Source organism: Capra hircus, chromosome 5 (assembly GCF_001704415.2).
Source record: "Capra hircus breed San Clemente chromosome 5, ASM170441v1, whole genome shotgun sequence".
NCBI classification, from domain to species: domain Eukaryota; kingdom Metazoa; phylum Chordata; class Mammalia; order Artiodactyla; family Bovidae; genus Capra; species Capra hircus.
Genome location: NC_030812.1, coordinates 8739626 through 8762311, shown reverse-complemented (window position 1 = coordinate 8762311; position 22686 = coordinate 8739626). Strand labels below are relative to the sequence as shown.

Sequence of the window (22686 nt, the reverse complement as noted above, 5' to 3'; positions counted from 1 at the left end):
ATTTCTTAGATCTCTTTGCTATAGACTATTAATGTCCCCCTAAAAATCATACACTGGAAGAGAGTCCCCAGTGTGATGGTATTTGGAGATGGGACCTTTGTGAACTGATTAGGTCTTGAGGGTCAAACCCTCATGGATGAGATTAGTGGCCTTATGAAAGAGACCCCAAAGAGATGCACTCCTTCTACCTGTGAGAACACAGAAAACATCTGTGTATGAACCGTGAAGGAGGTTCTCATCAGGCAGAACCTGTGGACACCTTAATCCTAGAAGTATCAGCCTCCAGAACTGTGAGAAATACCTGTTTAAGAGATACTCACGTTATGGTATTCTGTTAGAACAGCCTGAACAAACTAAGGCACTCTTCATATTCCTACCTCAATTTTCACAAAGAGAAAACATGTGAAGGGTGCAGAGGTATATTAAGATATGGTTACTAACAGAAGGCTTGATTTATTCCCCCCTCCCAAGTACAAGACACAAAAGCTACTCATTTCCTACCATACTAGTTTGCTCCTGAAGAACAGCCTTACAGCCTGAAAGACTTAATATTTCAATACAAATAGTTAGATTCAGAAACTCTTGCTGTTGCTTACAAATACTTGAGAGTTGGAATAGGAAGCATCCAGGTTCAAGCCTCTACTGTAGATAAGTGAATGGTCCGATTGAACTTGTGACTGTAAAGTAGGAGTTGGGATTTGCATTGCTAGCTATATTGGGCATATGATGGAGGCAGAATCTTTGAGCACTACATTTTGAATTAACGCAGTAAAAGAGACAGAAACTGACTATGTTGAAGAAAGTATGAAATTATTTTTAAACTGTTTCTATTTCTTATTTTTTCAATATTTAATTCCATACCTAGTCTTAATCTGATATTGGGTCTTGGTAAACATGGGTCTACTGATATCTTTTTGTTTGAATTGACCAGCCAATCCCATCACTTTTAAAATATATACTCTATGTCATTTATCATCATATGTCAATTATACATCAGTAACTTTAAACTATAAGATGTTATAGTTAACTTAAACTATAAGTAACTTAAACTATAAGATGTTAATTGCATTCTTATTTATAGAGCCCAAAACAGAAACAACACACAGTAAGGGAATGGATAATTAAATAATAATGCATCCATTTCAGTGCAGTTAAGTTCAGTTGCTCAGTCGTATCCTACTCTTTGCAACCTCATGGACTGCAGCACACCAGGCCTCTCTGTCCATCACCAACTCCCGGAGTTTACTCAAACTCATGTCTATCAAGTCAGTGATACCATCCAGCCATCTTATCCTCTGTTGTCCCCTTCTCCTCCCTCCTTCAATCTTTCCGAGCATCAGAGTCTTTTCCAATGCGTCAGTTCTTCGCATCAGGTGGTCAAAGTATGGAGTTTCAGCTTCAGCATCAGTCATTCCAATGAATATTCAGGACTGATCTCCTTTAGGATGGACTGGTTGGATCTCCTTGCAGACCAAGGGACTCTCAAGAGTCTTCTCCAACACTATAGTTCAAAAGCATCAGTTCTTTGGCGCTCAGCTTTCTTTATAGTCCAACTCTCACATCCATACATGACTACTGGAAAAACCATAGCTTTCACTAGACAGACCTTTGTTGGCAAAGTAATGTCTCTGCTTTTTAATAAAATTTCTAGGTTGGTCATAACTTTTCTTCCAAGGAGCAAGTGTCTTTTAATTTCATGGCTGCAGTCACAATCTGCAGTGATTTTGGAGCCCCCCAAAATAAAGTCTGTCACTGTTTTCACTGTTTCCCCATCTGGTGATGGGACCAGTTGCCATGATCTTAGTTTTCTGGATGTTGAGTTTTAAGCCAACTTTTTCGCTCTCCTCTTTCACTTTCAACAGGAGGCTCTTCAGTTCCTCTTCACTTTCTGCCATAAAAGTGGTGTCATCTGCATATCTGAGGTTATTGATATTTCTCCCAGCAATCTTTTTTTTTCTTTTTTCACTTTTTTTGGAAGCTAATTACAATATTTGGTGGTTTTTCCCATACATTCACATGAATCAGCCATGGGTGTACATGCGATCCCCATCCTGACCCTCCCTCCCACCTCCCTCCTCATCCCATCTCTCTGGGTCATCCCAGTGCACCAGCCCTGAGCACCCTGTCTCATGCATTGAACCTGGACTGGCGATCTGTTTCACATATGATAATATACATGTTTCAATGCTATTCTCTCAAATCATCCCACCCTCTCCCTCTCCCACAGAGTCCAACAGTCTGTTCTTTACATCTGTGTCTCTTTTGCTGTCTCGCATATAGGGTCATTGTTACCATCTTTCTAAATTCTATATGTATGTGTTAATATACTGTATTGGTGTTTTTCTTTCTGACTTACTTCACTCTGTATCCTATGCTCCAGTTTCATCCACCTCATTAGAACTGATTCAAATGTATTCTTTTTAATGGCTGAGTAATACTCCATTGTGTATATGTGCCACAGCTTTCTTATCCATTCATCTGCCAATGGACATCTAGGTTGCTTCCATATCCTGGCTATTGTAAACAGTGCTGTGATGAACATTGGGGTACACGTGTCTCTTTCAATTCTGGTTTCCTCAGTGTGTATGCCCAGCAGTGGGATTGCTGTGTCATAAGGCAGTTCTATTTCCAGTTTTTTAAGGAATCTCCACACTGTTTTCCATAGGGTCTGTACTAGTTTGCCTTCCCACCAACAGTGTAAGAGGGTTCCTTTTTCTCTGCACCCTCTCCAGCATTTATTGTTTGTAGACTTCGATAGCAGCCGTTCTGACTGGCATGAGATGGTACCTCATTGTGGTTTTGACTAGTATTTCTGTGATAATGAGTGATGTTGAGCATCTTTTCATGTGTTTGTTTGCCATTTGTATGTCTTTGGAGAAATGTCTGTTTAGTTCTTTGGCCCATTTTTTGATTGGGTCATTTATTTTTCTGGAATTGAGCTGCAGTAGTTGTATATTTTTGAGATCAATTCTTTGTCAGTTGCTTCATTTGCTATTATTTTCTATCATTCTGAAGGCTGTCTTTTCACTTTGCTTATAGTTTCCTTCATTGTGCAAAAGTCTTTAAGTTTAATTAGGTCCCGTTTGTTTATTTTTGCTTTTATTTCTGTTGCTTTGGGAGGTGGGTCATAGAGAATCCTGGTATGATTTATGTCAAAGAGTGTTTTGCTTTGTTTTCCTCTAGGAGTTTTATAGTTTCTGGTCTTACATTTAGATCCTTAACCCATTTTGAGTTTATTTTTGTGTATGGTGTTAGAAAGTGTTCTAGTTTCATTCTTTTAAAAGTGGTTGACCAGTTTTCCCAGCACCACTTGTTAAAGATATTGTCTTTTCTCCACTGTATATTCTTGCCTCCTCTGTCAAAGATAAGGTGTCCATAGGTGTGTGGATCTATCTCTGGGCTTTCTATTTCATTCCATTGATCTATATTTCTGTCTTTGTGTCAGTACCATACTGTCTTGATGACTGTTGCTTTGTAGTATAGCCTGAAGTCAGGCAGGTTGATTCCTCCAGTTCCATTCTTCTTTCTCAAGATTGGTTTGGCTATTTGAGATTTTTTGTAATCCCATACAAATTGTGAAATTATTTGTTCTAGTTCTGTGAAAAATATCATTGGTAGCTTGATAGGTATTGCATTGAATCTATAGATTGCTTTGGGTAGTATACTCATTTTCACTATATTGATTCTTCTGATCCATGAACATGGTATATTTTTCCATCTATTTGTGTCACCTTTGATTTGTTTCACCAGTGTTTTATAGTTTTCTATATATAGGTGTTTTGTTTCTGTAGGTAGATTTATTCTTAAATATTTCATTCTTTTCATCACAATGGCGAATGGAATTGCTTTCTTAATTTCTCGTTCTGTTTTCTCAATGTTACTGTATAGGAATGCAAGGGATTTCTGTGTGTTGATTTTATATCCTGCAACTTTACTGTATTCATTGATTAGCTCTAGTAATTTTCTGGTGGAGTCTTTAGGGTCTTCTATATAGAGGATCATGTCACCTGCAAACAGTGAGAGTTTTACTTCTTCTTTTCCAATCTGGATTCCTTTTATTTCTTTTTCTGCTCTGATTGTTGTGGCTAAAACTTCCAAAACTATGTTGAACAGTAGTGGTGAGAGTGGGCATCCTTGTCTTGTTCCTGACTTTCAAGGAAATGTTTTCAATTTTTCACCATTGTGGATAATGTTGCTGTGGCTTTATCATATATGGCTTTTATTATGTTGAGGTATGTTCCTTCTATGCCTGTTTTCTGGAGGGTTTTTATCATAAATGGATGTTGAATTCTGTCAAAGGCTTTCTCTGCATCTATTGAGATGATCATATGGTTTTTATCTTTCAATTTGTTATTGTGGTGTATCACATTGATTAATTTGCAGATATTGAAGAATCCTTGCATTGCTGGGCTAAAGTCCAGTTGGTCATGATGTATGATCTTTTTAATATGTTGTTGGATTCTGTTTGCTAGAATTTTGTTAAGGATTTTTACATCTATATTCATCAGTGATATTGTCCTGTAGTTTTCTTTTTTTGTGGCATCTTTGTCTGGTTTTGGTATTAGGGTGATGGTGGCCTCATTGAATGAGTTTGGAAGTTTAACTTCCTCTGCAATTTTCTGGAAGAGTTTGAGTAGGATAGATGTTAGCTCTTCTCTAAATTTTTGGTAGAATTCAGCTGTGAAGCCGTCTGGTCCTGGGCTTTGGTTTGTTGGAAGATTTCTGATTACAGTTTTGATTTTCTTGCTTGTGATTGGTCTGTTAAGATTTTCTATTCCTTCCTGGTTCAGTTTTAGAAAGTTATACTTTTCCAAGAATTTGTCCATTTCTTCCAAGTTGTCCATTTTATTGGCATATAGTTACTGATAGTAGTCTCTGATGATCCTTTGTATTTCTGTGTTGTCTGTTGTGATTTCTCCATTTTCATTTTTAATTTTGTTGATTCTTCTCCCTTTGTTTCTTGATGAGTCTGGCTAATGGTTTTTCTATTTTATTTACCTTCTTGAAGAACCAGCTTTTAGCTTTGTTGATTTTTGCTATGGTCTCTTTTGTTTTTTTGTTTTTTTTTTTTTGCATTTATTTCTTCCCCAATTTTAAAATTTCTTTCCTTCTACTAAACCTGGGGTTCTTCGCTTCCTTTTCTAGTTGCTTTAGTTGTAGAGTTAGGTTATTTACTTGACTTTTTTCTTGTTTCTTGAGGTAAGCTTGTATTGCTATGAACCTTCCCCTTCAGTTCAGTTCAATTCAGTCACTGAGTCGTGTCCGACTCTTTGCGACTGCATGAATCGCAGCACGCCAGGCCTCCCTGTTCATCACCATCTCCCGGAGTTCACTCAGACTTACGTCCATCGAGACCGTGATGCCATCCAGCCATCTCACCCTCGGTCGTCCCCTTCTCCTCCTGCCCCCAATCCCTCCCAGCATCAGTCTTTTCCAATGAGTCAACTCTTCTCATGAGGTGGCCAAAGTACTGGAGCTTCAGCTTTAGCATCATTCCTTCCAAAGAAATCCCAGGGCTGATCTCCTTCAGAATGGACTGGTTGGATCTCCTTACAGTCCAAGGGACTCTTAAGAGTCTTCTCCAGCACCACAGTTCAAAAGCATCAATTCTTCAGCCCTCAGCCTTCTTCACAGTCCAACTCTCACATCCACACATGACCACTGGAAAAACCATAGCCTTGACTAGACAGACCTTAGTCAGCAAAGTAATGTCTCTGCTTCTGAATATACTATGTAGGTTGGTCATAACTTTTCTTCCAAGGAGTAAGCGTCTTTTAATTTCATGGCTGCACTCACCATCTGCAGTGATCCTGGAGCCCCCCAAAATAAACTCTGACACTGTATCCACTGTTTCCCATCTATTTCCCATGAAGTGATGGGACTGGATGCCATGATCTTCGTTTTCTGAATGTTGAGCTTTAAGCCAGCTTTTTCACTCTCTTTCACTTTCATCAAGAGGCTCCTTAGCTCCTCTTTACTTTCTGCCATAAGGGTGGTGTCATCTGCATATCTGAGGTTATTGATATTTCTCCTGGCAATCTTGATTCCAGCTTGTGTTTCATCCAGTCCAGCGTTTCTCATGATGTACTCTGCATATAAGTTAAAGAAGCAGGGTGACAATATACAGCCTTGACGTAACTCCTTTTCCTATTTGGAACCAGTCTGTTGTTCCATGTCCAGTTCTAACTGTTGCTTCCTGGCCTGCATACAGATTTCTCAAGAGGCAGGTTAGGTGGTCTGGTATTCCCATCTCTTTCAGAATTTTCCACAGTTTATTGTGATCCACATTGGCATAGTCAATAAAGCAGAAATAGGTGTTTTTCCAGAACTCTCTTGCTTTTTTGATGATCCAGCAGATGTTGGCAATTTGATCTCTGGTTCCTCTGCCTTTTCTAAAACCAGCTTGAACATCAGGAAGTTCACGGTTCATGTATTGCTGAAGCCTGGCTTGGAGAATTTTGAGCATTACTTTACTAGCATGTGAGATGAGTGCAGTTGTGTGGTAGTTTGAGCATTCTTTGGCATTTCCTTTCTTTGGAATTGGAATGAAAACTTCCCCTTAGCACTGCTTTTACTGAGTCCCAAAGGTGTTGGGTTGTTGTGTTTTAATTTTCATTTGTTTCTATGAAGATTTTGATTTCTTTTTTGAATTCTTCTGTGATTTGTTGTTTATTCAGAAGTGTGTTGTTTAGCCTCCATATGTTCGAATTTTTAATAGTTTTTTTTTTCCTGTAGTTGACATCTAATTTTACTGCATTGTGATCAGAAAAGATGCTTGGAATTATTTCAGTTTTTTGAATTTATCAAGGTTATATTTATGGCCCAGGATGTGATCTATTCTGGAGAAGGTTTCATGTGCACTTGAGAAAAATGTGAAATTCATTGCTCTTCTCCCAGCAATCTTGATTCCAGCTTGTGCTTCATCCAGTCCAGCATTTCTTATGATGTACTCTGTATATAAGTTAAATAAGCTGGGTGACAGTATACAGCCTTGATGTACTTCTTTCCCGATTTGGAGCCAGTCTGTTGTTCCATATCCAGTTTAACTGTTGTTTCCTGACCTGCATACAGATTTCTCGAGAGGCAGGTCAGGTGGTCTGATATCCCCATATTTGGGAGAATTTTCCAGAGTTTGTGGTGATCCACACAGACTAAGGCTTTGGCATAGTTAATAAAGCAGAAGTAGATATTTTTCTGGAACTCTCTTGCTTTTTTGATAATCCAACAGATGTTGGCAATTTGATCTCTGGTTCCTCTGCCTTTTCTAAAACCAGCTTGGACATCTAGAAGTTCATGGTTCATGTACTGTTGAAGCCTGGCTTGCAGAATTTAAAGCATTACTTTGCTAGTGTGTGAGATGAGTGCAATTGTGTGGTACTTTGAGCATTCTTTGGAGTTGCCTTCCTTTGGGATTGGAATGAAAACTGACCTTTTCCAGTCCTGTGGCCACTGCTGAGATTTCCTAATTTGCTGGCATATTGAGTGCAGTGCTTTCACAGAATCATTTTAGGATTTGAAGCAGCTCAACTGGAATTGCATCACCTCCACTAGCTTTGTCCGTAGTGATGCTTCCTAAGGTCAACTTGACTTAGGAATCCTGGAATGTGAAGTGATCACACTATCATGATTATCTGGGTTGTGAAGATTTTTTGGTAGTTCTTCTGTGTATTCTTGCCACCTCTTCTTAATATCTTCTGCTTCTGTTAGGTCCATACTATTTCTGTCCTTTATTGTGGTCATCTTTGCATGAAATGTTCCCTTGGTAACTCTCATTTTCTTGAAGAGATCTCTAGTCTTTCCCATTCTGATCTCTGAGGAAGGCTTTCTTATCTCTCCTTGCTATTTTTTGGGACTCTGCATTCAGATGGGTATATCTTTCCTTTCCTCCTTTGCTTTTTGCTTCTCTTCTTTTCACAGGTATTTGTAAGTCCTCCTCAGACAGCCATCTTGCTTTTTTACATTTCTTTTTCTTGGGGATGGTCTTGATCCCTGCCTCCTGTAATATGTCATGAACCTCTGTCCATAGTTCTTTAGGAACTCTGTCTATCATCTAATCCCTTGAATCTACTTGTCACTTCCACTGTATAATTGGAAGTGTATGGGATTTGATTTAGGTCATACCTGAATGGTCTGATTATTTCCCCTACTTTCTTCAATTTCAGTCTGAATTTGGCAATGAAGAATTCATGATCTGAGCCACAGTCAGCTCTGGGTCTTGTTTTGGCTGACTGTATTGAGTTTTTCCATCTTTGGCTGCAAAGAATATAATCAATCTGACTTCAGTATTGACCATCTAGTGATGTCCATGTGTAGAGTCTTCTCTTGTGTTGTTGGAAGAGGTTGTTTGCTATAATCAGTGCATTCTCTTGGCAAACTCTGTTAGCCTTTGCCCTGCTTCATTCTGCATTCCAAGGCCAAATTTGCCTGTTACTCCAGGTATCTCTTGACTTCCTACTTTTGCATTCCAGTCCCCTATAATGAAAAGGACATCTCTTTGGGTGTTAGTTCTAGAAGGTCTTGTACGTCTTCATAGAACCCTTCACTTTCAGCTTCTTCAGCATTACTGTTCGGGGCATAGACTTGGATTACTGTCCTATGAATTGTTTGCCTTGGAAACGAACAGAGATCATTCTGTCATTTTTGAGATTGCATCCAAGTACTGCATTTTGAACTCTTGACTATGATGGCTCCATTTCTTCTAAGGGATTCTGCCCACAGAAGTCGATTATGGTCATCTGAGTTAAATTCACCCAATTCCATTCCATTTTAGTTCACTGATTCCTAAAATGTTGATGCTCACTCTTGCCATCTCCTGTTTGACCACTTCAATTTGCTTTGATTCATGGACCTAACATTCCGGGTTCCTATGCAATATTGCTCTTTATAGCATTGGACTTTACTACCATCACTAGTCACATCCACAACTCGGTGTTGTTTTTGCTTTAGTCTTCATCTATTCATTCTTTCTGGAGTTATTTCTCCACTGATCTCCAGTAGCATATTGGGCACCTACTAACTTGGGGCATTCATCTTTCAGTGTCCTATCCTTTTGCCTTTCATACTGTTCATGGGGTTCTCAAGGCAAGAATACTAAAGTGGGTTGCCATTCCCTTCTTCAGTGGACCAGGTTTTTTCATAATTCTCCACCATGACCCATCTGTCTTGGGTGGCCCTACATGGCATGGCTCATAGTTTCATTGAGTTATACAAGGCTGTGGTCCATGTGATCTGATGGGTTAGTTTTCTGTGATTGTGGTTTTCAGTCTGTCTGCCCTCTCATGGAGAAGGCTAAGAGGCTTAAAGAAGCTGATGGGAGAGACTGACTGAGGGGGACAATGGGTCTTGTCCTGATGGGCAGGGCCATGCTCACTAAATCTTTAATCCAATTTTCTGTTGATGTATTCATAAAATGTAATTATCCCATCAAAAAATTTTCCCCCCATGAATCAAGCCATTGATTTAACTGTCCACTGGTTGCTTTCACATTTTGCATATTTAGCCCAAGATTTTATAACATTCTTAATAGAAACAATTACAATAATATTTAGTGAGCACTTTATTGTGCTTTCATTTATTTCTCACAATAACCTGATAAACAAGATTCTCTTAGTATTCCAACTTTACAGATAATGCAACTGAGGCTTAGGAAGCTAAATAACTTGTCCAATGTCAAATTGCTAACAGTGGGAGACTGGGATTTAAACACTGGCAATAACCCCATTTTGGTTCCAATTTACTAGCCATTTCCAACAAATGTGTTTTGGCATTCAAATTACCTGAAATGACCTGATTATATAATTTTGGTCTCCTTGGTAGTTCAATTAACTTTGAGACAGACCATCCAAATACTTAAAGTTACTTTAATGGTAAGTAGGTTAAATAAATTTGAAATGCACGACTTGTTTTTTCAGGCCATAACTCCTTTCTAAATAATTCATTATTCATTTAGCAGCTCGGCTTGGTGCTACCGTCAGTGTGGGCATGGTGGGATATATAAATACACATCACAGTCTAGTGAGAGAAGTGTGAAGTTTGAAGGAAGTAAATAAAGTACTGGCATTAAAGAAAGAGAAAGATTTTTTCTTTTAGGATAGATCAAAAAAGGCTTCATGGAATCCGTCCACCTAAATTGCCCTCTCTCCCAGGCACCCCTAGAGCTCACTTCCTCACCTCTCCCAGGCCATTGCCAAAAGGTTAGCTACTCATGGGACTTTCTCTGACCACCCCATTTAAACTTCTCCCCAGCATCTGTCATCCTACATGTCTGCTTTGCTTTCTTCATAGCACTTATCATCTCTTGGTGTACCATGTGCCTTTCGATTTATTGGCTTCCTGTTTGTTTCCCCACATTACAATATAAGGTGCCTAAGGGCAGGGCTCTTTGGTTATTTTGGCCACTGATGTAAACACAGTTTCAGAACAGTGCCTAATATAAAGTAGGGAAACAATGCATAGTTGTTCAATGAATGGAGGAAATAAAACTTAAGCTGGGCCTGAAGAATGATTAGGATTTAGCTAGACCCTGGTGGATGGAAGAGAATTCCAGGTGAAGGGCATGACTTAAGCAAACAGTGGAGGCAGCAAATCACATAGCCTGTTCACTGTGATGGTCAAGTTGGTTAAAATTCAAAAATATGGTGGGGCATAATCTGGAAGTATCTATTATGCAGACCTATGTGCCTGTGATAATTTTACAGACAGCAGGAAGCCCATATGATTAGGACTCTTCAAGGGTATTTAGCCTTTAAATACCCTTAATTTAATATTTAACGGTTCAGCAAAATCATTTCAGGTAATTCAAATTTAGGGATGGAAATGGGATGAGTGGGTGGTGAAGCTAATATAATCATAAACACTGGCAAAAAAGCCCACTTTGGTTTCAGTTAACTGTTTTCAGCAAAGTGTAGTTCAACATTTGAAAGAAGAATATATTTCTTCTCTTTTTATCAGGTTAGGAAGTCGAATCAGATATGACCTCTGGCCTTGCCCCTCTCATGTCACAATGTTGAGTTAGCACTATGGGTGGTACGAGTCACGCCAGGGTCCCTTCCTTCACTCAACACCAGGCAATAACCCAGCTACACATGGGTATGATGGCAATCCACGCAGATATGTCTGGCTAGACCCAACTTTCCTTAGATAAACCTCAAAAGCACCTGTAGCATCTCTGATGCTGCTAGATAACAAGCAAGATGGAAGATAGAAGTCAGAGTGTTAAGAGGCACAAGCTTTGATTAGCAAATATGTAACATCTATCTACATCAGTATCTATCTATGGCCACGGGAACTCATTTCTAGGACCTTGGAAGGAGACAACACATAAGGGACCTAAAGTTTTCTTGGCTTCATGGTAGAGCTGTTTCTGGAACTCTGAAGGGTGAAAGGTGAATTGGGAGGAAGTTCAGGGGAGCATGAGATACAGGTGAGTGAGGAGGCGGTTGGCACAGGAGTCTGAACAGAAATGTGTGAGAGAAGATACAGATGAACTACATGATGATACTTGGCTGTTGAACCAAAGGAAGTGGAGAGGTCAAAGGTGTCTGAAGTCAGACTTTAGGATACTAAGTGGCATTCTGGGAGTGAAATATTCTTGTGCCTCAAAGTTTGCACACAAATTCAAAACAAAAGAGTATCCTCTTTTGTTTTCAGGTTCAGATATGCTGTATTTATTCTGTTACTGATGCTCAAATGATCACATCTTTGGCCAATGGAAGTCACTGCAAGGTGACCCCTAAGCCTATTGACATTAGGCTTCCTTGCTTTCTGTTATGATGAGATGTTCTAGGCTTGTCTTGAGTGCCTCCTGTGCCACACCTAGGATCTACCACAGAGCCAATAAACTCCATGTTCTTCTAGTGAGAAATTGTATTTCAAACCATCTCTGGTTCTAGGGATGCCCATGGCTACTGTTTATAGGCCTTTTTACTGGACAGAACCAGGACAAGGTGGATGTGTATAGACACACACATATGTGTCTGCATATATTTTGCACCTTTGGCACAATAAATACTCTACATTTTTAAAAGAAACTGCTCATTGCCTAATGGTATGAACAAAGCAAATTTAAAGCAGTAAGTTTTTAAATGGGGTCCCAGTGACATGAAAGAAGTAGTGCAGATTTCCTGGGTGACTTATTTATAAAGAGAAGTAAATTTAGGCACCAGGAGTATTTGGCTGACAAATTAGTGGTTCAGTACATGGAACCTTCACTTTAGCATATTTTAGCTGTGTTGCTTTAGAATATAAAATCCCCATGCTCCATGAGAGTGACCTTTTGAAGTTTGCAATATTTTTATTAGAGAAAGCACTGGATAACCAGTAATGTTGGTTCTAATTCCATAGCCACAAACAGTGACAACCATAGTTTATCTATGATGACCCTGTGCCATATCAAGAAAATTCCTCCACATTTTAAGTTATTAGAAAATATATATTGATTTAATTACAGAGAAGAAAATAAAAACAATGGTGTTCAGCTGTGGAAATGATAAGTCCTTGAGTCTACTTTTCTTTTGAGCAAGAGTTTACTTCTTTGAAAACTAAAATTGGGTTTAACAGAATTTTAAACCTCAAAGTCTCTCCATTACCAACATAAGCTGTAGAGAATAAATATATTACCATGAGAGTTTACCCTCAGATTTTACTGTTCATATATATTTGAAGTACTGAATGTTTAATAGAATAGCATTATTAAAAGCAACATTAGGCTATATTTGATAAATTTACCTAGTATTTGTCTTTGCTTATATAAATATAAACACTTAAATAATACCTGATACATCTCAGATAAAAAATTGTTTTTCACATCATAAATGAATTTTGACCAAATATCAAAAGCAAAAAACTGAATGAAATTATAATTGGTCATAGATGTCACCTTTCAAAAGATAAGCAAACATTTTTAGCTTTCAGTGCTATAGGATAATTGATATTTGGGCTATGAAGCAGGAAAATAGGCTTCATCTTCTCTGCCAGTTTCAATAAATTGAGAGCAACTTCCTGGGGCTCTGTGTTGGGATGAATTCTGAGAGTTCTTTCAGGCTCCGAGGGAAAAGAGAACAGTCACCAATGAAGGAGTGGGGTGTTGTGGCATGTGTACTAGGCATTTTGTGTCCATGATGAAATTGCATTTAAAAACCCCACAATAAACATCACAGACTTACCAGATAAGCCACCCACATCCATCTTCTTCAGGTTCTTTGCCTCCAGAATGACAACAGTCAGCTTTCCAGCAGTAGGTACATAGCGAAGGGAGAAGCAGATATCACCCAATTTCTCTTGCTATGAAAACCAATAGGAAAGTATAAATAATCTTTCAAATAAAGGTGAATGCAGTTTATATATATACATTGTAAACACCTCAGGAAGGAGGATTATCACAATTAGAATTGGAAAACTCGTACATTCACTGGCGTTTACTCAGTGGTCTGTCATTCACTAAGGTATCATCAAGAGTGATTGTATCTTTCGGTTTTTAAATAGCTCATTTATGCTTTAACATTCATCAAAATACATCCATAATTCAATGGTTCAGGAGATGAGATCAAGATGACTTTTTTAGAGATTACATTCTGAATGTACTGTAGAACTCTTGGCAAATATTCATAACTTGATTAAATAGCTTTGAAAAGAGACTAGCAGGTTTTTTTTTTTTTTCTTGGTAGGATCAACCTACCTCCTTTTTTCCTCTTTTTACATTTCAAATAGGATTATGTGTAATATCTAGACTTTTGGAGGAAATGGACTTGCTTTTGTGTTTCTAAACTCTATTTATTGATGAGAAATTATAAATTCCTAACAGCAGAAATGCAACAAAGTATAAGATTTTGCACTTTTAGTTTCACTCATTGAGGTCTAAATTTCTTTTTCCTTATCCTAAAATTTATAAAAATCTAAGTGATGGTTTAAAAAGTGAAATATATGGTAATACAAAATTTCTCACATGCCCTCGAGTTATTTCACTGGTACCATATTTCAGTTCCAGGAACATTCACTAATCCTATATTTGAGCATTTCTGAACAACTGATGAAGAGCTTAAAGTGATGATGCTATGTAGAACTTTTACCTTCTTCAGAAGACATCTATAGGTTCAACCGTCTTAAATGTCTTACTCTTTAAGATAACTAAGGACTGTATTGAACACAAGCAAGATTTTTTTCATTCATAAGTGTGAGAGAGGGGCAAGGGTGTAGACTCTGTTGTATTCTCAGATGCTGGAGGCACTAGACTGTTCCCTGATGTATGGGGTTAAGTATATGTAAAGAGCCTCTTGATGAAAGTGAAAGAGGAGCATAAAAAAGTTGGCTGAAAACTCAACATTCAAAAAATTAAGATCATGGCATCTGGTCCCATCATTTCATGGCAAATGGGGAAACAATGGAAACAGTGACAGACTATTTTTTGGGCTCCAAAATCACTGCAGATAGTGACTGCAGCCATGAAATTAAAAGTTATTTTCTCTTTGGAAGAAAAGCTATGACCAACCTAGATAACATATTAAAAAGGAGAGATATTACTTTATCAACAAAGGTCCATCTAGTCAAGGCTATGGTTTTTCCAGTAATAAATGAATAGATGTGAGAGTTGGACTATGAAGAAAGCTGAGCACCAAAGAATTGATGCTTTTGAACTGTGGTGTTGGAGAAGACTCTTGAGAGTCCCTTGGACAGCAAGGAGATCCAGTCAGTCCATCCTAAAAGAGATCAGTCCTGGGTGTTCATTGGAAAGACTGATGCTGAAGCTGAAACTCCAATACTTTGGCCACCTGATACAAAGAGTTGACTTATTTGAAAATACCCTGATGCTGGGAAAGATTGAGGGTAGGAGGAGAAGGGGACAGCAGAGGATGAGATTGTTGGATGGCATCACTGACTCGAAGGACATGAGTTTGAGCAAGCTCTGGGAGTTGGTGATGGACTGGAAGGCCCTGGTGTGCCATGGGGTCACAAAAAATTAGACATGACTGAGTGACTGAACTGAACTGATGGCAAATCCGGTTTTAATTCTTTGTATCTTTCCCCAGTCCCCACCTCTCCCCCAACCCCCCCGCCCCCCAGTAACTCCAAAGAAGGTAATGTAATTGTTGTGTCAGACCTCTGCAGATAGGTTTCAAAAAGGAAAGGGTATCTACCTGTTCTATGATTTATCTTTAGGTGAGAAGTAATATTTTCAGTGAGAGAGAGAAAGAGAAAAGGAGAGAGAAAAAACAGAGAAATGGTGCTGACGCAATGCGTTTGGAAATATTGCTCTGTGTGTGTAGAACCATGGTTCTCTCATTCCTTGAGTTAACACAGTGTCTTACCTATGTATCTCTTATGTTATTGAGTGCCGGAAGCCAGCACGGGAGATCCCATCCATGACAAGGTCATGCAGAGAGGCCTGATGGGCAAGGTGAGTCAGGCTTCAGGGGTTCCCCCTGGGTTTTCCTGAACATCTACCCCCAAAAACCAGAGTCTGCCTGCTTTATTACTGTGCTTTCCACTCTTCTGACATTCTCTGGAAAAAAGTTAACTCAGGGCTTCAGTCTCCGGCATATGAAAGGAATGTTTCAGCTCAAACCCTTTTGATGGCTCTCTAACTTGCCTGACACGTTCCCCCAGATTTTTACAATTTGTGAATTGCTTACAATTTGTGCCAACCATGAGAGGCACAAAGCTTAAACATCTTAAAGATATAGAGCCTTTTAGAGTTAAGAATTAGTTTGGTGAAGAGTTTGTTGAGTTAATGTTTGCCGCCAGGCCTCCATATCCTTTATCTTTTAGGCACCTGGGAGGATATTAATCAATGTAATCGGAATGCAGAAATAGGAATATAGTAGTTTTGATGTTAGCAACACTAGACTTTTGAGTTAATTACTTTTCTCTTTGTTATAAATCACTGTACTTCTTTCATTGTTATAAATTGTTGTGTCCTTGTTATGTAAGAACGTAACTTTATTTAGTGCTTTCTGAGAGTGGCACCAGACTTTGGCAAGAACACTTTTAAGACAAGTAAGTCTTCTGGTTGACAAACCCTTATCAGAAAAGGGCTGTAAAATGTTAATTGGCCTTCTGGCCAGAAGATGATGTAAATCACCTAAGACTTGTGTATACAACTAAGTATGCAGAGAAAAACCCTGGTCTTGATAAGAGTCAAGGCTGCTGACGCTGCATAATTATATATTACCCATTGATCTCTATGTACAATCAAAAAGTATAAAAGGCCTTCTGAACAATAAAGGATGGACCAGTTTCTCAGACTAGTCTCTCGAACTAGTTTCTTGGAAATCTGGTTTCCCCCGTCTCTCTCTCTCTCTCTCTTTCTCCCTCTCCTTCCCTCTCCTTTTCTGGCTGAATTCCCATCTGGAGCGGCGAGGCTCACCACGTCTACTAACTTGCCCCGGCTTTTAAGTCCTGTGAGGGAGGGAGCCCAAGGCAGGGCACCCTCCACTATTCAAACGAGTGCCAGTGGCCTAATGTAGATGGTGCAAACTTCTTGTCCTGAAGTTTTATTGGCTTTCCCCATGAACCAAGTTATTTAGCATCTTTTCTCCACTAAATTTTCCTACTATACTATTTCTTCTTAATCTCTTTTATATTTCTAAATAAATAAGTTTTCCTTGCCTACGCTGTCTCCCCTTCGAATTCCCTAGATCCACCGGGGCAGGACCCTGGCAACTGAAGATTTTAATTTGGTCTTACCTGTGCAAGTCTTAATTTCCCCACATAACTATAAATTCTTTGAAGACAACATCATTCCCTAATACGTGGAAATTTGAGATCATTCTCCTGTTTTGAATTTTCTAGGTAATACCTCCCTTTCATTAGTGTAGATAATAGAGAGTTACATATAATGATGTAAATTCACCTGAAGTGCCTACTCACCCCTAGGAATTAATTTACACATCAGGAGAATCTAGTAGAATAAATTACTTTTCATAGCCTGTGAAATTTCAGAATGGGCCTCAACAGCACAGAAATTAATACAAAGGATGGACAAATTCGTCTGAACCTTAGGAGACAAGAGAAATGTAAACGAACAAAATTGCTGTTCAGAATTGCTTGTTAGGAGGGCTGTTTTTTGCAGGATTCTGTCTGTTCACCACAATAGCCTCCCTGGTGGACTCAGTTGGAGAACTGGGTTACTCTAATGATTCTAACGAGGCATTTTGACATGACTGTTCTCCCTCAAATGATACCTCTCTTCATGGCCCCAAATCTAATTCTGCAGTTTGCAGTCATCCCAGTTGTTCTGAACAGAGAGTTGTCCTAGCTTCTAGTCTATTTTTATTCTTCAGTCTTAAGACATATACGGAATCTTTAAGATTTTGCACAGTTTCAGAAGAAAGCAGTTGCTGTTTTAAGAAGCATACCTCAAGTAGAAGAACTATGTGAAGTTACCTGTAATTTCGCAGCTATGGGATGGGGGAAGAATGAGTGACTGAAAGATAACATTTCAAAATGGATGTTTTGGGAGAAAGGGAATTAAGGAAAAGTACTTATTTTAGCACCTTTTACAGATATACATTTAATTCATTAATTTTGGAACTTCAACAGGTAAGATTTCATTCACTCAAATGTCAAATTAAGCAAGCATTTTATGTTATCCAGTTGAAGTTGCTTTTCAATGCTAAATATTTTAAGCTCAGTTTACATTAGATTACTTGATGTGCCAGCATGGAACAAAGGCTTTGGACTCAATCCCGAGTTTTCTTTGCTATCAGACTGCCATCTGGAATAATATAAACTAATACTGCTAACTGACCACCCACGAGGATATTCTCTCTTCACTTTAAGGTCATCTTACTAAATGGATGTTCATCAGCAAACATTCCCCTCAGCTGTTTTCCTTCCTAATACCCCTTTCTGTCAGGGTCACCAACGAATCTGTTTCCATTGGCCACCTTCCCTTTTGCCGTCCTCTAGTCACTCAACCTGACATTGCTTGATTTTGGTAAATGTGTCTTCAAGTATCTTTTGTCTTTCACTTTTTTCTGCCGCAGTCATCTGCATGACCCCTGTCCTCACCACTTCCACTTCCAGTACGACTTGCATCTCTATTATATTTGCTACCATCACTACCGTCATCCCACACCGTGGTCTCCCATACCACCTCTACCCCCTCTACCTCCAGTTCACCACTGCCATCTCCACTATGTGAGATCATGCCTTAAATACTTCTGTCATCTCTTTCAAAACAGTCTGACCAAAGATTGCCATAATCTCTCCAAAGTCCAATGTCAATCACATACTAACGACAAGCTTATCTTTGAAAGGCCCACACCCATCTTCCTGTCTTTCCAGAAGCTCTATACTTGGCCCCAGCTATCCAAATATATTTTTTTTCAACTTCACTACCTACTTAACTTTCAGAATATATTTTGAATTTGACAGATACTTTCCATTTATAGGCTCATCATTCTAGTCCAAGAAGGGTGACCAACCATCCTGGTTTCCTCAAGACTTGGCTAATTTTAGCCTCATAAGTTCTGTATCCTGGGAAACCTTGGTCCCAGGCAAACCATGACTATGGGTATCCTTAAGTCTAAATCATCATAATTCTGGATCCAGGCTTCTGTAATAGCCTCCTGAGAGCGACTTTGTTTCAACTCTTGCTCTTTCCTTGACTCTTCTTCACATAAAAAGGCAGACTGATAATTTTAAATTGGAACCTGCTCATGAGACGATCCTTCTCAAAGCCCTTCCATGTATTCCCATTTCACTTAAAATAATCTGGATTTCTTATGCTAAGAGGCTTTATATGATCTGACCCCTCCATCTCCTACCACTGTTCTCCCAATTTTACCCTCTCTCCTCCAAACCTGTTAGGCACACATGGACCCAGAGCCTTTGCTATGCTCTTCCGCCTGCCTGCAGTCTTCTTCCCCTAGATACTATCAGGGACTGCTCCGTTAGTTTACTCAGCTTTCTTTAGAGAGGTGTTATATGGCCATGCTATTAAAGAAGTCCCGCCCACTCCTCAACACTCACACCACCTCCCCCTCGCCCTGCTTCTTTCCTATCCTGGCACATATCACTAGGAGGACTATTTGGTTGAGGTTTTCCCCACCAGAATAGGAGACCCACAAGTGCCAGCAGACAGAGCAGAGCCACATAGGCCTGGTGATGGAATAAGTGCCGTGCCCTCAGCATCCTCAGGTTGGGTTCTCCAGGGAAGCAAACTCAGATTTGCATGTGGGAGGTTGACTGGGATGTGTCTTTTGAATCAATACCTGTGAGAGACTGTAGAAAGCAGAATGGTTTGGGTGAAGCTGGGCTTTGGTTCAGTCATATCAGAAGCTTCAGCTGATCCTATGGGAAGTTTTAGAGCTATGATAACTCTTCAGAGTTGATCTGAATTCTGACGAGGGATGAGATTCTATGCTCCTAAATCTACCAGTCTTTCCCTACATCTTGCACCAGGGGTCCCCTCAGCTGTGATGGAGATGCTGAGAAGGGGAACTCTGTTGCGCTGAGCTGTTAGCCATCAACACTCTTGGCCAGTGAAATCAGTGTCTTCATTATGAGGATGGTCCAACACTGTGTGTGAGTGGAGGCGTCACCGCAACAATGACCGTCTTTATGAGCTATCTTCTTTCCCCTCAGCAGATTTTTGCTTAGTTAGAGAATTCATCTACAATGACTTTGGTACCTTATGACTAATCAAATTACCCCTAAGTATGAAGCCCTTAGTCCAACTTCCATATCTCTAATTCAGTATCTCTGTAGCACACAAGGATTTCTGCTAGTAATTGCTTGATAGCCATTAGCCAGTAGTATGGTGCCTAGAAATGATATTTTCTCCTATTCATGTATGTGAGTTTCCCCCACCCTAAACTCCAGAAGAACAGGGGTGTTACCTAATAAGGCACATAATAGGGACTTAGAAATAGCTGTTGGTTGATTGCATTGAAAGGAGAGCCTTACCCATCTCACTCTGTAAATGGCTTGGGCACTAGTACTCAGGATAGCAACAGAGTTTCTAGTTTAGCCAAGGAGTCCACTAATGAGTACATTTGGAAGTCCGTTTTTGTTCCTAGTGCTGTAGACACGGCTCTGTTAGTCCTTTCATGAAACTGGAAATGAAACATTTCTGAAAGTACAGTTTTTATACGATAGACCCCATAGAGTTGCAGCCAACAGATGAGTGCTTTTGCTGATGTGATTAGCTCGTGAAGGGACCTTATTACTATCAGGAATCTCAGCTTTATGTGTAATTTATTTTAGTCAATTGCCTTGATCACTAGGTGGAACTGCCAGTTAGTGTTAGACAGTTCCAACTGTGAGATTCAGAGAAATTAACCTGCTCTTTTAGAATATGGAGCTGACAATCAGAAAGCACCTTTGTTTTGAGCAGCTTGATAATTCTGATAATTTTAAAAGCACCCACTGAATAGAGTAGACATGAATTAAGGAGTTAATATAGACAACTACAGCAATATCTTTCCTTTTTGAAAAGCATTATAGATATTAGAACAGAGGTCATCTCCATTGGGTAAATAAAAAACTTGATTAAAATGAATATTTATTTGATGGCTTTTATAGCAGCATCCGTCATTTTAAGTGTAAGAAGAGGTGTTCACTTTAATGACCTTTGCAAATGAGGCTAAGTTCACATGCTTGTTGGAAATATTGTACTTTTGAATGAGTTTTAAAAAGGTACCTGAATTGGCTCAATGCTGTGACATTTTAAAAGGACATATTCTATTTATATTAATCTTAAGATTTTTCTGTGTGTTAAATTGGTGATAAATTCTCTGAATAGAAGGTTTTTCTCTGAGGTTGAGAATCTATTTAGAGGCGACAGACAAATGGCAGTCCAACACTGTCTCCAAACGAATCTGGACTCTTTGAATGTTCTCCATTTGTAAAAATACAAAGATGCTATTCATTTATAGGAAAGGTCAATGTCAGGTTTTCAATTTTAATAACATAAGGGTGATTTTAAATATATCCTTTGTGTGGTGGTATCTTTCAAATTCATTTAATTCCCATAACTCCTCTTCTACCCCTGAAAGTGAAAGTGAAGTCGCTCAGTCGTGTCCGACTCTTTGAGACCCTGTGGACTGTAGCCCACCATGCTCCTGTGTCCCTGGGATTTTCCAGGCAAGAGTACTGGAGTGGGGTGCCATTTCCTTCTCCAGAGGATCTTCCCGACCCAGGGAATGAACCCGGGTCTCCCACATTGTAAGCAGATGCTTTACCGTCTGAGACACCGGGGCAGTCCTAAGGCATCTGCCAAATCGGCGTTTCCGTCTAATGGTCCAGATGGTGACAGTGTGAAATGTTGCTGTGGATGTACCCAGGTTAAAAAGACTGAATCTGACCTAGAGTGCAAATGGACAGCGAATCGTTTAGGTGAATAAGACTATGTTATTTTAATATTTATTTTGTGAGGATACTATTTAATTTGGATTAACTTTATATTTAGCCTCATTCATTGGTTTCTTACTAAGCAAAGATTGAGTTCCACCAAGACTTGTCCAGAGTCTAGTCTAGGCTCCATAGATTCCTAGAGGGATAGGATGACTTTAAAGAAGTTCAGGTTGCAGTGGAGAGACAAATTTAAACACAATAACAATGTCATGTGTTAGCCTCACTGAGCAGGGAGCGCAAATGCTCTGGCAGAAAGGGGAGAAGGTTGACGTTTCCAGAGTCTAGTGATAGGACTAAGGAAGGAAGACTTTATTGGAGGTTAATATCCCCCAATAAGTAAGATCAGTTTTTCCAGCCAGGAAGGTTTTCCTTCTCAGGGAGGGCTGGGTGAGAGAGGGTGAAAGGTCTTCAGACCCGAGTTCTGCCACCAACCACCTTGGAGGGAGGGCATCTGGGGTGGCGGGGGTGCAGTGCTCCAAGCAAGTTCTTCCTGAACCTTTAAACTAGATGCCTCATATCTTTTTTTCTTTCTGTGAGGATTACATGAATGAGAATCACCTGTGAGCCAAGGGGAGCTCACAATCAGGGAGGAGAAGACCAGAAAGAAGGTGACAGAAAGAGCAAGGCAGAAGCTAGGCTGGTTACACAGAAGCTGGCAAGGGGAGAAAAGCCGTTTAAAAGCAAGATTAGGAAGGGACAGTTAGGGATGGACATGTACACACTGATATATTTAAAATGGATAACTAACAAGCACCTATGGTATAGCATAGGGAACTCTGCTCAATGTTATGGGGCAGCCTGGATGGGAGGGGAGTCTGGGGGAGAATGGGTACAAGTGTATGTGTGGGTGAGTCCCTTCGCTGTTCTGAAACATCACAACATTGTTAATCAGCTATGCCCCAATACAAAATAAAAACCTTAAGAAACAAACAATCAAAAGCAAGATTAGGGTGGTCAGGGGTCCAAACTCAGTTTTCCACTTCTGGCTTCAGCTTGCCAAAGGGTCTGTCCATAACAAATAGGAGCCTTGAGAAAAGATAAAAGACAAGAAAAAAAAAAAGCTGATAAATTGAGATTTATCAATAAATTGAGACAAAGCAGTGGGGAAAAAATAGAGAGAGGAACAGAGGGGAGAAACTAAACTTGGAAAAGAGTAAAGGGGAAAAATGGCTGGTTTGCTTCTTTTATCTGCCATTAGCAAGAGGGCGGAAGGAGGGGAAGATAAGGAAAACCAAGTAACTTGGGACTGGTGAGGAAAGAGGTGGGCGGATTTTGAGGTGTGTGTGTGTGTGTGTGGATTCACCTCATAAGGGATGAACTGTTGCCTAGGGA

General features: G+C 39.5%; 1 protein-coding gene across 2 annotated transcripts in view; it reads right to left on the bottom strand.

Moving 5' to 3' along the window:
• Nucleotides 1-22686, bottom strand: part of SYT1 (synaptotagmin 1) — a 625237-nt gene that overhangs the window by 99422 nt on the left and 503129 nt on the right. For both annotated transcript variants that reach the window (XM_018047591.1, XM_018047592.1), the window contains exon 9: nucleotides 13164-13281. In XM_018047591.1, the coding sequence (XP_017903080.1) occupies nucleotides 13164-13281 (118 nt within the window). The remainder of the gene's footprint in view (nucleotides 1-13163; nucleotides 13282-22686) is intronic.